Below are 14,746 nucleotides of genomic sequence, written 5' to 3' on the forward strand. Positions count from 1 at the left end.
AACCTTATTAATCAATAAGGGCAAATTATTTACATCTTTATATAGGATTATATCATCTTATGTATGTTATATATATACATATATATATACATATATATATGTCAATCTTGAGAATAGTGTAGCTATTATGACAATTGAAAGGAATACACATAGACTGTGGATGTCTGTATAAAATAACTGATGTAAGGATAGAAAACATAATTAAGAGATGTAAAGGGAGGGTTATGGGAGAAGAGGTAAGGAGGTAGTAGAAAAGGGTAAATTACATCAAATGAAGAGGCACAAAAACATATTATACTAGAGGGAAAGAAGGGAGGGAGAAGAGCAGTATTTGAGCTTCACTGTCATCAGATCTGGTTCAAGAAGGGAATAATATACCCTGATAAGTATAGAAATCTAACTTGTCCTACAGGCAGTAGGAAGGGAAAGGGGGAAAAAGGGAGGGGGGTGGTCAGAAGGGAGGGAAGAAGTAGCAAGTGGAAAACAGTAAAGATAAGGGAGGGGAATCAAGAGGGAGGGTAACTGAGGAAGGTGACAGTCAAAAGCAAAACTCTGTTGAGGAGTGGAAGGGGAAAGGGAGAAATAAAAGCATAAACAGTGGGGAAATAGGATGGAGAAAAAGACACAGATAGAAATCATAACTGTGAATGTGAATGGGATAAACTCTCCCATAAAACAGAAGCAGATAGCAGAATGGATTAAAACCCATAATCCTACAATGTGCTATTTACAAGAAACACATTTGAAACAGGGGGATACACACAGGGTAAAGGTAAAAGGCTGGAGTAAAATATATTGCACCTCAGCTAAAGTAAAAAAAGCAGGTATAGCAATCCTAATCTCAGACAAAGCAAAAGTAAAGGTACATTTAATTAAAAGAGATAAGGAAAGACACTACATCCTGCTAAAAGGCACCATAAACAATGAAGTAATATCATTGTTTAACATATATGCACCAAGTGGTATGGCATGCAAATTCTTAGAGGAGAGGTTAAGGGAGTTACAGGAAGAAACAGACAGCATAACCATAATAATGGGAGACCTCAACCTCCCTCTATCTGAACTTGATAAATCTAACCTCAAAATAAATAAGAAAGAAGTTAAGGAGGTGAACAGAATTTTAGAAAAGGTGGATATGATAGACCTCTGGAGAAAACTGAATGGAGATAAAAAGGAATATACTTTTTTCTCAGCGGTACATGGCACATACTCAAAAATTGACCATGTACTAGAGCATAAAAACCTCACAATCCAGTGCAGAAAGGCAGAAGTAGTCAAAGCATACTTTTCAGATCACGATGCAATAAAAATTATTTGTAATAAAGAACCATGTAAAAATAAACTAAAAATTAATTGGAAACTAAATAATCTAATTCTAAAGAATGAATGGGCCAAAGAACAAATCAGAGAAACATTAATAACTTCATTCAAGAGAATGACGATAACGAGACAACATACCAAAACTTATGGGATGCAGCAAAAGCAGTTCTTAGGGGAAGTTTTATATCTCTAAATGCTTACATGAATAAAATAGAGAAAAGGGAGAGCAAATGAATTGGGCATGCAACTGAAAAAGCTAGAAAAAGAACAAATTGAAAATCCCCAGTTAAATACCAAATTAGAAATACTGAAAATCAAAGGAGAGATTAATAAAATTGAAACCAAAAAAGCTATTGAATTAATAAATAAAACAAAGGCTTTTTACAGTCGGCGGCCGGCGTTAGCGTGTTCACACGCTGCACTGCTTCCCTACCCCGTGCTCAGTTCCTTCGTCGCCGCCGCTTCCTCCTCTTCCCGGTCCCTCCCACCGCCACCACCACCATGGGCTTCGGAGATCTCAAGACACCTGCGGGCCTGCAACACCTCAATGACTTCCTAGCGGACAAGAGCTACATCGAAGGGTTTGTGCCATCCCAGGCTGACATAGCAGTATTTGAAGCTGTCTCGGGCCCCCCACCTGCCGACCTGTACCATGCACTCCGTTGGTATAACCACATCAAGTCCTACGAGAAGCAAAAGGCGAGCTTGCCAGGAATAAAGAAGGCTTTAGGCAAGTATGGGCCTGCTGATGTTGAAGATACCACTGGAAGTGGAGCTACAGATAGCAAAGATGATGATGACATTGATCTCTTTGGGTCTGATGATGAGGAGGAAAGTGAAGAAGCAAAGAAACTAAGAGAAGAACGCCTTGCTCAGTATGAATCAAAGAAATCAAAAAAACCTGCAATTGTTGCCAAGTCTTCTATCTTACTGGATGTAAAACCTTGGGATGATGAGACAGATATGGCAAAATTAGAGGAATGTGTCAGAAGCATTCAGGCAGATGGCTTGGTCTGGGGATCTTCTAAACTAGTTCCAGTGGGATATGGCATCAAGAAGCTTCAGATACAATGTGTAGTTGAAGATGATAAAGTTGGGACAGATATGCTAGAGGAACGGATAACTGCCTTTGAAGACTATGTGCAATCTATGGATGTTGCTGCCTTCAATAAAATCTAAAACCTAGCATCCTCAAAAATGGCATTTAAATAAAAATATTTGCAAGCAAAAATAAATAAATAAGTAAATAAATAAATAAATAAATAAATAAATAAATGAAACAAAGAACTGGTTTTATGAAAAAACCAATAAAATTGATAAACCTTTGGTCAATTTGGTTAAAAAAAAAAGAAAGAAGAAAATCAAATTACCAGTATCAAAAATGAAAAGGGTGAATTCACCTCTAATGAAGAGGAAATCAAAACAATAATTAGGAATTATTTTGCCCAATTGTATGCCCATAAATTTGACAACCTTAGGGATATGGATGAATATCTACAAAAACATAAATTGCCCAGGTCAACAGAAGAGGAAGCAAAATTTCTAAATAACCCCATCTCAGAAAAAGAAATTGAGCAAGCCATCAATGAACTCCCTAGGAAAAAGTCTCCAGGGCCAGATGGTTTTACATGTGAATTTTATCAAACATTTAAAGAACAATTAATTCCTATACTTTATAGACTATTTGGGAAAATAGGTGAAGAAGTCCTACCAAATTCTTTTTATGACACAAATATGACATAAATACTAATATCCAAACCAGGTAGAGTCAAAGCAGAGAAAGAAAATTATAGACCAATTTCCCTAATGAATATTGATGCAAAAATTTTAAATAAAATATTAGCAAAAAGATTGCAGCAACTTATCATGAGAATGATACACTATGACCAGGTAGGATTTATTCCAGGAATGCAAGGCTGGTTCAGTATTAGGAAAACTATCAGTATAATTGATCGTATCAACAACAAACTAGCAGAAACCATATGATCATCTCAACAGATGCAGAAAAAGCCTTTGACAAAACACAACACCCAATCCTATTAAAAACACTAGAAAACATAGGAATAAGTGGAGCCTTCCTTAAAATTATAAATAGCATCTACCTAAAACCATCAACAAGCATTATTTGTAATGGGGATAAGTTAGATGAATTCCCAATAAGATCAGGGATGAAACAAGGATGTGCATTATCACCCCTACTATTCAATTTGGTACTAGAAATGTTAGCTGTAGCAATAAAAGAAGAAAAATAAATTGAAGGAATTAGAATAGGCAAAGAAGAAATTAAATTATCAGTTTTTGCAGATGATATGATGATTTACTTAGAGAATCCTAGAAAATCAAGTAAAAAACTACTTGAAATAATAAACAATTTTAATGAAGTTGCAGGATATAAAATAAACCCACATAAATCCTCAGCATTCCTATATATTACTAACAAAGCCCAACAGCAAGAGACAGAAAGAGAAATTCCATTCAAAGTTACTGTAGACATTATAAAATATTTGGGAGTCTATCTGCCAAGACAAACCCAGGGGCTATATGAACATAATTATGAAACACTTTTCACGTGAATAAAGTCAGACTTAAATAAATGGAAAAATATCAGTTGCTCATGGTTAGGCCAAGCTAATATAATAAAAATGACAATTTTACCTAAATTAATCTATTCAGTGCCATACCAATCAAACTACCAAAAAATTATTTTACAGAGCTAGATAAAACAATAACAAAATTCATCTGGAAGAACAAGAGGTCTAGAATATCTAGGGTATTAATGAAAAGAAATGCTAGAAAAAGTGGCCTAGCCATACCAGATATTAAACTGTACTATAAAGCAGCAGTCATCAAAACTACCTGGTACTGGCTAAGAAACAGAGTTGTGGATCAGTGGAATAGGATAGGTACACAAACCGGAGAAGCCAATGACTATAGCAATCTCCTCTTTGATAAACCCAAAGAATCCAGCTTCTGGGCTAAGAATTTACTATTTCACAAAAACTGCTGGGAAAATTGGAAAATGGTAGGGCAGAAACTGGGCATAGACCAATATCTTACACCATATACCAAAATAAAGTCAAAATGGGCTCATGATTTAGGAATAAAGGCTGATACTATAAGCAATTTGGGAGAGCAAGAAATAGTTTACCTATCAGATTTATGGAAAAGAAAAGAATTCATGACACAAGAAGAAATAGAGAGCATTACAAAATGCAAAATGGATAATTTTGATTATGTTAAATTGAAATGTTTTGTATAAAAAAAGCCAATGCAACAAATATTAGGAGGGAAGCAGAAAGTTGGGAGAAAATCTTTACAACCAGTGTCTCTGATAAAGGCCTCATCTCTAAAATATACAGGAAACTGAGCCAAATTTATAGGAATCCAAGTCATTCCCCAATTGAGAAATGGTCAAAGGATATGAGCAGGAAGTTTTCAGAGGAAGAAATTAAAGCTATCTATAGGCATATGAAAAAACGCTCGAAATCACTACTGATTAGAGAAATGCAAATGAAAACAACTCTTCGGTACCACATCTCTCCTGTCAGATTGGCTAAAGTGACAAAACAGGAAAATGATAAATCCTGGAGAGAATGTGGGAAAATTGGAACATTGTTACATTGCTGTTGGAGTTGTGAACTGATCCAGCCATTCTGGAGAGCAATTTGGAACTATGCCCAAAGGGCTATAAAAATGTTCATACCCTTTGACCCAGCAATACCACTTCTAGGGTTGTATCCCAAAGAGATCACACAAGTGGGAAAAGGACCCATGTGTACAAAAACATTCATAGAGGCTCTTTTTGTAGCAGCAAAGAATTGGAAATCAAGGGGATGCCCATCAAGTTGTGGTATATGAAGGTAATGGAATACTATTTTGCTGTAAGAAATGGGGATGATACGGACTTCATAACAACCTGGAAAAACCTACACGATATAATGCTGAGTGAGCGGAGCAGAGCCAGGAGAACATTATACACAACCACAGATATATGGATTCTGTGACGACTAACCCTGACAGACTCTGCTCTTCTCAGCAACACAAGGTGCAAAGACAACTCCAAAGGACTCACGATGGAGAATGCTATCTACATCTAGAGAAAGAACTATGGAGTCCGAATGCAGATTGAGGCACACTTTGTGCTCACCTTTTTTTTCCCTTTTTTTTCTCTTTTGTTTTTGTTTGGGGTTTTTTTTTTTGGTTTTGTTTCCTCTTTCTCATGATTCATTCCATTGGTCATAATTCTTCTTCACAACTTGACTAGTTTGTTATACACAGAAGATATATCAGATTCCAAGCTGTCTTGGGGAGGGAGGTGGGGGGGAAGAAAACCTGGAACTCAAAATTACGTAGAACCGAGTGTTGTAAACTAAAAATAAAAACTCTCAAAAAAAATGTATTGGCAGATGGGCTAAACCAGATTGAGAGTAACTGATAAGCCTGAAATCCATCGGTGAGTTAGGTGGAGTGTCTTCCCCAAGCATTTGAAGACTTTTCCTGGTAGAGTGGGCAGATGAGAACAGTTCATTCCAATGGCCATGAAGGCAACTGTAGCAGGCAGGCACCGTGGCAAGCTTAGAGCTTGGTCAGGCATCAAAGACACCAAAATCATCCACTGCATACTGGGCCATCGCCAGTCATCCTGACTTTTGTCCTGCCACTGGACTTCAATGACCTTGGAAGAGAGAGTGAAGCTGACGACTTTGTGCAGCTCTGCCTTGCTGAAATCCGATTCATGGGCAAATCAAGACCTCACCCTGTGATGTCATTGGTCCTCTTCAAAAATGAAGTACTAACAACAACAGCAATACATTGCTTCCCTTCATGAACACTATGTTCCTACAAAACCAGCCTACTTGTCATTCCATGTCTGATGTCCTTGCTCTTATATTGGCTTTCCTTCATGACTGAAACGGACTCATAGGATCATAAATATGGAGTCAGACAGGACTTTAAAAGCCTTTGAGCCCAACTCCCTCATTTTGCAGGTGAGAAAACAGGCACAGAAAGGGTAAATGAATTCCCCAAGATCAGAACAGCTAAAGGGGGGCTTTGAACCCAGATCTTCCTGATTCCAAATCCCATACACCATTCACTATGAAAGAAATCTCTTAATGGTCTCTCCATTGTTAACTTTGTTGTTGTCCTTGGTGGCTGTGTTTGTCTTCCCTTCTAGTATTGCTGTTGTCTGGGTTTTTGAGAAGCGAATCATTTCTTCTGGTCTAGTTATCCTGGAAACATTCTAGAAATGTTTCCAGTGCCTCTTTTTTATTGAACATCCATCTTTTTTCACTTACAATTAGGCTCAGATTTGCAGGGTATGTTATCTTGAGCTGCATCTTGAGCTCCTTTGCTCCTCAGAAGACATTATGCCATTCCCTCATGAAGTTTCTAATGGGTATAGAATGATCTTATGTTATTAATGTTCCTTTCCTATATATCTGAAGGTTTTTCTTCTGGTTGCTTGCAGAATTTGTTGTTTTCAATGGAATTGTTAAATTTCACCGCTATGTGTCTTGGAGTTTATAGGAAACATTTCTTTCCCCCACCCTGGGGGTGATATATACATTCTTCCAATTGGTAATTTTCTGGATTCAGAAGTTCTGAGGGTAGAGTTTAGTTCTGTTGCAAAACCATGGGGTGGTTTGTGCAGCCATGCTGCCTGAACTTGATTAGCAGTCTGGGACGGGTGCTTGGTGAATACACTAGATGTCGGAAGCTTAACGGCCTTTTCCAATTGAATTCTTTTCATTGGATTCTTTCTTTGTTAGGGTTCTTAGTGTCGTAGACCAGGGAGACAGACGAAATTACTTTACCTCTTGCACATAATTCATATTTTGGAGAGGTTTGAGAGGTCATGAGGACTGGAGAAAATGTGTAATCTTCCATTTGTTGGCCAAGTGACCCAGGAGTCTTTTGCTAGGAAATATTTAATTATCAGCTGTCTAGGGAGGAAGATGTACATTTGACATACTTTCAAGTTGAATCTGCATTATTAATATTTTCTCTATCACTTTCTATCTAGACCCTCAACAAAACAATCAAGACCTAATATGTAGAGTTTTCCAATTTGCAAGGTGTAAATGCTAACAACTGAGGCTCCAGCACATCCCTGCTTGTATCTATTTTATATATATTTTGTATATGCTGTCTGGGATAATAATGAGAGCTGGCATCAGAGCCAGGAAGATATATATGGGTTCAAATCCCACTTCTGACACATATTGGCTATGTGACTTGGGGCAACTCACTTCACCTCTCAGGGCTCTTAAAACTGTGATGGGTCATGAGCCACAGTTTAAGAAGCACTGAAGGGGTCGAGAGTGGAAAAAGCTTAAGAAGCCCTACTCTACACCACAACCTGAGACCCGAAGTTGCAGAGAAGGTGCTGACCTTCATTGGTAGAGATTTCCTCATGCGAATTCCTTATACTTCTGGAATCAGAGATCCAGTCCCTGTTTCTTTTAGCTACATATGTACATGTTGTCTCTCTTGGATCAATTGTAAACTCTTCAAGGGCAGATACTGTTGCACTTTTGTCTTGGTATCCCAGTTGCCTAGCACAGTGCCTGGCGCACAGTAGGTACTCAGTAAATTCTTGTTGCTTGATTGATTCAAGTCTTTCCTCTGACCTATACTACCTGTGTGATAGTGGGGAAGTCTCTTAACCTCGTAAATTCCAGGTAAGTTGCTGAGATGCATCAGTAGAAGGTGCCTCCGTTCTAGGGTATTCCCCACACAGATGAAATCACACATTTAGACCCCTCCCCGACCCCAAGAAAAAGACCAAGGAACTGGTCAAAGATTGGCTGAGGTAACTGGGCATGTTTAGATTGAGCAAGAGAAGGTGACAAAGAGCTGTCATCAAGTAGTTAAAGGGCGGTCACGTGGAAGAGGGATTTGGTTTGTTCTGTTTGTCCCTAGAGGGTAGAACTAGAAGCAATGGGTGGGAGTTGTCAAGAGGCAAATTTAGGCTTGATGAGGGGAAAAACTCCATGATGATTAGAGCTATCCTAAAGTAAAATGGCCTGCTTCAAGAAGTAGTAAGTTCTCCCTCCTCTCCTCGAATGTCTTCAAGCTGAAACTGGACAACCACTTGTCAAGTAAGTTATAGTGGAGATTCCTTTTGGGTATGGGTTGGACTAGATGGCTGCTGAGGTCCCTTCCAACTCTCAAATTCTGTTATTCCTTTAATTAACTAGGTTATCATTACCATTATTATAGTAAATATTAAATATTACAGCATTATATGAAGGGAGACAGAGAGCACATATACATATTCTGTCCTTGGCACTGTTCTAGGTCCCTTCAAGGAGGGATATAAAGTCAAGATATAAAGAAAAGGCAAAGTGTCAGCACCATGGCCAGTAGTAGCCCAGTAACACGCTGCCCACATGAGTATCCAGGAATGGTGGAAAGATTTAAGGAGAAGGAAGACTGGAGCCTATTGCTGGTAAGTAATATACTGGCTGCTATTGTGGAGCCTTGTGTTAGATTTAAGTACTTGTGGAGAGAAACTCACACCCAAGTAAGCCTTTGGAGAGTGGCTGCACTGTCAGGATCCCCATGAGATTTCCCTGACATGGGCATGTCTTTATATGGTTCACCAGGTGTGTTGGTAACCAAAAATGGGCTCCTTAGCACATAGTCTACAAGTGCCCTTGACTAGTTTGGCTTTTTCCCCTGAACTGAATGCTGTTTGTATGTTGGATTGGAGTAAGCTTGTGGGCCCCTTCACCTTGCTTCCCTTGCTTAAGCTGATCGAAAGAACCTGTGCTTTCCCAGTCAACCCCTTCACCTTGCTTAAGCAGATGGAAAGAACCTGTGCTTTCCCCGGCGTACCTTACACCCCCGCAGAAGCTGTTAAAAACAGCTTCCTTTGGAGCCAAAGGCCACAGCCACAGCCGAAGCAGGAGCAGGAGCTGCCAGTAGCAGAGCTGACCTACAGGAGGAAGCTGAACAAGGACTTGAGGCCAGTGGGTAATCTTTTTACCATAGAGGGGAAGCTTGTATATGATTTTGCTGTACACCATCATGCTTCTCTGTGGCCTCCTGGTTACTCTTGTGAGGCGTACTTATTGGGCCTGGAAGCTTTTGATCAATATATCAAAATGGGGCTGCTGGTTCATGGGTTGGTTACTGTGGAGCCTAAATATATGCTTTGATTCTTCTGCCTCCTACTTTGAGAGTTTCTCATATCCAGCGGTTCCGAACCTTTCAGACATATATATGATCCTCTTTGAAATTATAAACTCTGCCCTCCTAATACATTTGGCGATGAGGATGGGATCGCTAGGTATAAGATCTCTATTTAGAAGCAGAAGAACTTCAGAGGAAGAGATGAATATCCCAGGGTGGGAGGATCCATTTTATTCCTCCCTAGCAAAAGAACTGGCTAAAAAAGCTGGACCCTGTGAAAACTGGGAACCAAGGCTACGGAGAGGAGATCCTAGGGATTTGGAAAGGTGTTTACAAGAGGTTGGGATTCAGTCAGGGGCATCACTATCTAGGCAAAGCTGGATAGTGTTATCAGCCTACCGGCTAGTATATGAAAGATTGAGATTAAGTGAAAGAGATGGGGGCACTCCTACCCCACGGCAAGAAGGGGAATCTCAGATAACAGGAGACCAAACTGACTCAAATGAGAACTTTTCTATTAATGTGGCTAGGAGCAACAGGAGACCAAATAAGCCAAGAGCGCATTCCAACTCAGCCCAGACAGAGCCTGACTGCCTGCTTTGTCCTTGCCATGGTGGCAGGGGAAGCAAGGTGAAGGGGCCGACAAGCTTACTCCAATCCAACATACAAACAGCATTCAGTTCAGGGGAAAAAGCCAAACTAGTCAAGGGCACTTGTAGACTATGTGCTAAGGAGCCCATTTTTGGTTACCAACACACCAGGTTGCTGACCTATGGGAAGAAACCCAAGGGAGCTTGTGCTGAATCTTTGTTTCTCCCTCTGGGGATCTTGGGTGCTATGGGTTCCCTCCTGTTGGCTAGGGGTTGGAGGGGAGATGGAGAGAGAGGACAGGAGTAGGTAGGGGAGAAAGGCTAAGTCTGTGATGATAAGACTTCCTGAGATAAAAGAAGTTACATGTTTGATACATAACTGTCTCAGAGTATGTTTGAGAGCCCCATCCATAACATAGATCAGGCCATCAGATTAAAGTATGTTATCTGAATGTTTTATTAATAACAGTAGTCCTCCGCTCTACACGCTTCACCCTAGCCAAAGGCCATGCTGCCAGGAGAGATTCTGGGGTGGTGAGGTAGGACATGAGCAGGAATGATGGAGCATGAGTTTGAGATGGCAATCAGCATTGTCGTCATCTTGACTTTCATCTGTGTGTGTACTCTTTATAATGCGGGTCACAATTACTATGACTTAATCAGTTGTCTTTGTGGTCAAAAAGCTCATCGCCCTATGGCCAGCCTGGTGATAAACCTCTCCGATCTTATTTAGGCTCAGACAACAGCATACAATCTATTGCCAAACCTATATTTGAAGCCCAGAACTTGGCATAGACTTCAAGAATCCAGCATCACATCCAGGCCATGATGAGGCATCAGAAGAGGACGTTAATGAAGGAAAAGATCAGAATTCTTCACACTTCTCGCTCCTTAAAGTTTACCAAACACTTCCCATACTTTAACTCAATAATGGAGGCAATGAAAATATTTTGTTCCCATTTTACAGTTAAGTAAAAGAAGTCCTAGAGAGAAAAAGTGACTTTCCCAGGACCAAACAGCTAGTACATACCCAAACAGGGACTCCGCGTATTCAATCCATTGCTCATTCCAAGACACCAAACTCTCCCTCAGGAAACAGAGTTAGGGAAGGGAACAGGGATGTATCATGAGTCAGTATCAGGATCGACCAATAAGGGCCCAGGCAAGGAGTCAGAGTCAGAAATTGAAATCAGGATCCATATATGCAAAGGGGAAAACCCAAGCACAAGCAGCTAAGTAAGTGATGGCATTCGAATTAAAACCCAGGTCCACTGCCTCTCACGTTAGAAGCAGTTGTCTCTTAAGTGGCTATCAAAGTAAGGTGTTTTCAGTCATTCCATAGCCATCCTTCTCCAAGCTTGCAAAAAGTCTCATACAGTCTATTTTTCTCATAAAATCCAAACGATCCCGTGCTGACTCACCACATTCAATTTGTGGCTAATTTTGTTTCCTCTCCACTAAATTTACTTGGGAACAAAGTAAAACAATCCTCACATTGAAGGCACCAGAAACAATATAGCTGTGTGTGAATGCACAGACTCTCAAAGTACATGAGGAGCCACACCCTGGAGGTCACGTTTCTGCCTGTTTAAACAATTACCCTATTTACTCACATGATCTCATGTGTTCAACTGGATGTTAGTCCCAAAATTGGGAATGGGTGGGGGAGGGGTGAGCATTTTGTAAGAATTAAGTCTATCATGGCCTGAGTTGGCAGCCAGAGAGAGGATTTGGGAGCCCGCACACCAGCTTGGCTGCTTCTTAGCAAAAGATTTGGGGTAGGTCCTTTATTTCTCTGGGACTCAGTTTTTCTTATCTTTAAAAATGAAACAATTTTAATAGGCAGCCTCCAAAATCCCTCGAAGCTACAAATCCTGTGTAATGATAACTTATAGAATGCAAAAGGCAACAAAGGGGAGATAATCCCAAGGGATTCAGGTCTTCCTCTGTGACTTGCTATTCATTCAGAGATTATACTGTCCTCTGACAGTAAGTGAGTCTGGCCTAAGACTAGCAAAGACCCCAGAAATCCAGTGGGGCGACCAGCTGGAGTAGGACTGAGCAGAACACTTGGGAAATTCTAGCTTAAAAGAGAGCGGAAGCCCTGTGGCAGCTGTCAGAGCAGCCATTTCCACAAATGTATTTGCAAGCCTATGACTCACCATAGACCCTGCCCTGTTAACTCTTAGACCATAATCCCTAGCACTTCCCCCAGAGAATCTCTTGACAGCCTTGAGCCCTTGGCCTAAGGACTAGGCCTTTTGGCTTTTGCCCTGCTATCTGTCTTCATAGTTTCTGACTCAACCTTCCTGACCATGATATTATGATAGCAAAAATAATAAAAACAACTCCATCAAAGTCCAATGCATCATCCATTATGGGAGAGGGGGAAGAGTGAGGAATAAGAAAGTAACAGAACGCAAACTAGGGTAATTGACAGCAGGATTTTGTGTGTCTGGAGACCATTTTAGTAGTCGAAAAGGCCTGTCAGGAGCCCAGAAACACTGGTGAATTAGGCTCTGGCAATATCATTGACCAAGTACCCTAGCCAGTGTGATGAAACTACTCCTAAGAGTCGAAGAAATAGAGGTTTGGTAGAGGGTGGCAGACTGGTGCTACTCAAAACACTTGTGATGGTCAGCTTGACATGGTGGGCTATGAAGAGGATAGCAAGAAGGCAAGATAAACATGTCTAATATCTCAAGCAAGGTGGCATAAGCAGAAAGGTGGATATCTCAAAGAATGCTGGAGGTAGGCAGAGTTGGTGCCAGGGAATGAGTGCTGGATTTGACATGAGCAGATCTCAACTGGAATGCTGACTCTATCACTCACTACCTATGTTACTCTAGGCAAATCACGAAAATTCTCTGGGCCTTGGTTTCCTCCTCTGTAAAATAAGTTTTCTCCCCTGCCCCCTCCTCCTCTTTCTCTCTCTCCCTCTTCTTCTCCCTCTCTCCCCTCTTTCCTTCTCTCCCTCCCTCCCTTTCTCCCTCTCTCTCCCTTCCCTACAGGCAGCTCTTCTGCTTGTCCCTCGTCCCCTGAAAATTCACTCCTGAGTCAAGTTCATTTCTGCCCCTTCCCTTGTGAGAAGGAGTTCTTAGCTTCTGAGTCGACCTGACACTCATTATATGTAGTGGTGCTGAACCAACCAGAGGTTTAGACAAATGAGAGCCTCAGTATCTTGGTGGCATCAGGTCCCTTGACCTCCCTGATCCTCAGATGTGCCTTCTAAACTAGTACCATCTCAAGGAATATTTACAAAATGGCCAAGTTCTTTGGCCTTGGGACTGCCACTGTGGGGGGTAGCTGGCTCCAGGGATTGTGTCAGGACTGTTAGTGGAACTTACCTTTGGTTATACCAGGAATCCCCCTCTGAAACAGCGAGTCTTCTACCATATCCTGGGCTTTGCCTTGTCTGTGGCTATGGGGCTCTTTTTTTGGGATGGCAGCACTCCTCATCTCGTTTACCATGTGAAGCAGCTGTTCCTACTCCCCACCATTTCTCTTTCTTCTCCTGGTCCTCCAGTGTTCCACCGGCCCCATATACACCTCACCCTCCACTCCTCCCTAGGCAACCTTAGAAAAAACCATCAACTCAGGGTTTGACAAAAGGAAAAAAAAATACTATATTAATAAGTCGTTTAAAATGAAATGAGAGAGGGGGACAATACGATTGAGGGTCCTTCTAGCTCAAAATCTATAGTCTTCTATTCCCATATTTCTTAGGACAACTGCCAAACACCACCATGGCAGAAGCGACTTGAGGGAGCTATTGAAGGATTGAAGAAAGGCATTGGAAGATTCCATCAGTAACTAGTAGTAACAAAGTAGAAGATGTGAATGTCCTATCACCCAAATGAAGATAACAAAAAAGAAATATGCATATCTCAAAAGTAGGTCCGAAATTTGAGATTCCCTTGGTCAGCAATTGAACACTCAGTCTGACAAGAAGTCAAAGTGGCACAAAGACCAAGACAAAACATTCGATATCAGCTTCAAAATCTCTATTATAGCAGCTTAAGAAGCAAAGAAATCAGAGGAGAGAGGACCTTGAAGAAGAAGGACACAGAAAACTTCTAGTCATCTCTATGATGGCCAGAAGCTCAACACTATGGAAACGAAAGCTGAATCAAAATGTGGTTTTTATATGAAAAGTGTAAAACTCTTAATATGTGCCAAAGGAAGATAGAGACTAAAGGCTTCAAGTTTGATTCCAGAGGTCACATTAAACCAGCGGATGAAGACAATGCTTATAAATACCTCAGTGTCCTCCAGGCAAGATACTTGAAGCATAAAGATATCAAGGAGAAGGCTTGATTTTGTTAAAAGACTTACTGGCATGGTGAAATCAAAGATAAATGAGGAAAACAGGTTTAAAGCAATTGACACCTACACAATGCCAGTCTTAATATAAAACTTCAGTGCTAGAAATATGGACCATAACAGCTTTAGAAAACATTCTTGCAAAAACTCGCATAATATTAACAAAACATAGGGCCCTAAGAACTCTACAAATGTTATCTCACTCAAGACTCAAAACAACCTTGCAAGGTACATGCTATTACTATCTCCATTTTACAGATAGGGAGAGGTTAAGTGACTTGCCCAGGGTCACATAACTAGAAAGTATCTGAAGTAGGATTTAAGCTCCAGCCTTCCTGATTCTAGGTCTAATGCTGTATCCACTGTGCTACCTA

At 40.6% G+C, this 14,746-nt stretch overlaps 1 protein-coding gene across 1 annotated transcript; it reads left to right on the top strand.

Moving 5' to 3' along the window:
* Nucleotides 1-1,782: 1,782 nt before the first annotated feature.
* LOC118832769 (elongation factor 1-beta) lies at nt 1,783-2,518 on the top strand. The gene has a single exon (XM_036740113.1). It carries the CDS (start codon nt 1,822-1,824, stop codon nt 2,497-2,499), a length of 678 nt encoding a protein of 225 aa, XP_036596008.1. The 5' UTR covers nt 1,783-1,821; the 3' UTR covers nt 2,500-2,518.
* The last annotated feature ends 12,228 nt before the right edge of the window (nt 2,519-14,746 follow it).

This window comes from Trichosurus vulpecula, chromosome X, assembly GCF_011100635.1.
Source record: "Trichosurus vulpecula isolate mTriVul1 chromosome X, mTriVul1.pri, whole genome shotgun sequence".
NCBI classification, from domain to species: domain Eukaryota; kingdom Metazoa; phylum Chordata; class Mammalia; order Diprotodontia; family Phalangeridae; genus Trichosurus; species Trichosurus vulpecula.

What these genes read in the sequence shown, in the direction of transcription:
- LOC118832769 (XM_036740113.1), top strand. Translation starts at nt 1,822, where the DNA reads ATGGGCTTCGGAGATCTCAAGACACCTGCGGGCCTGCAACACCTCAAT.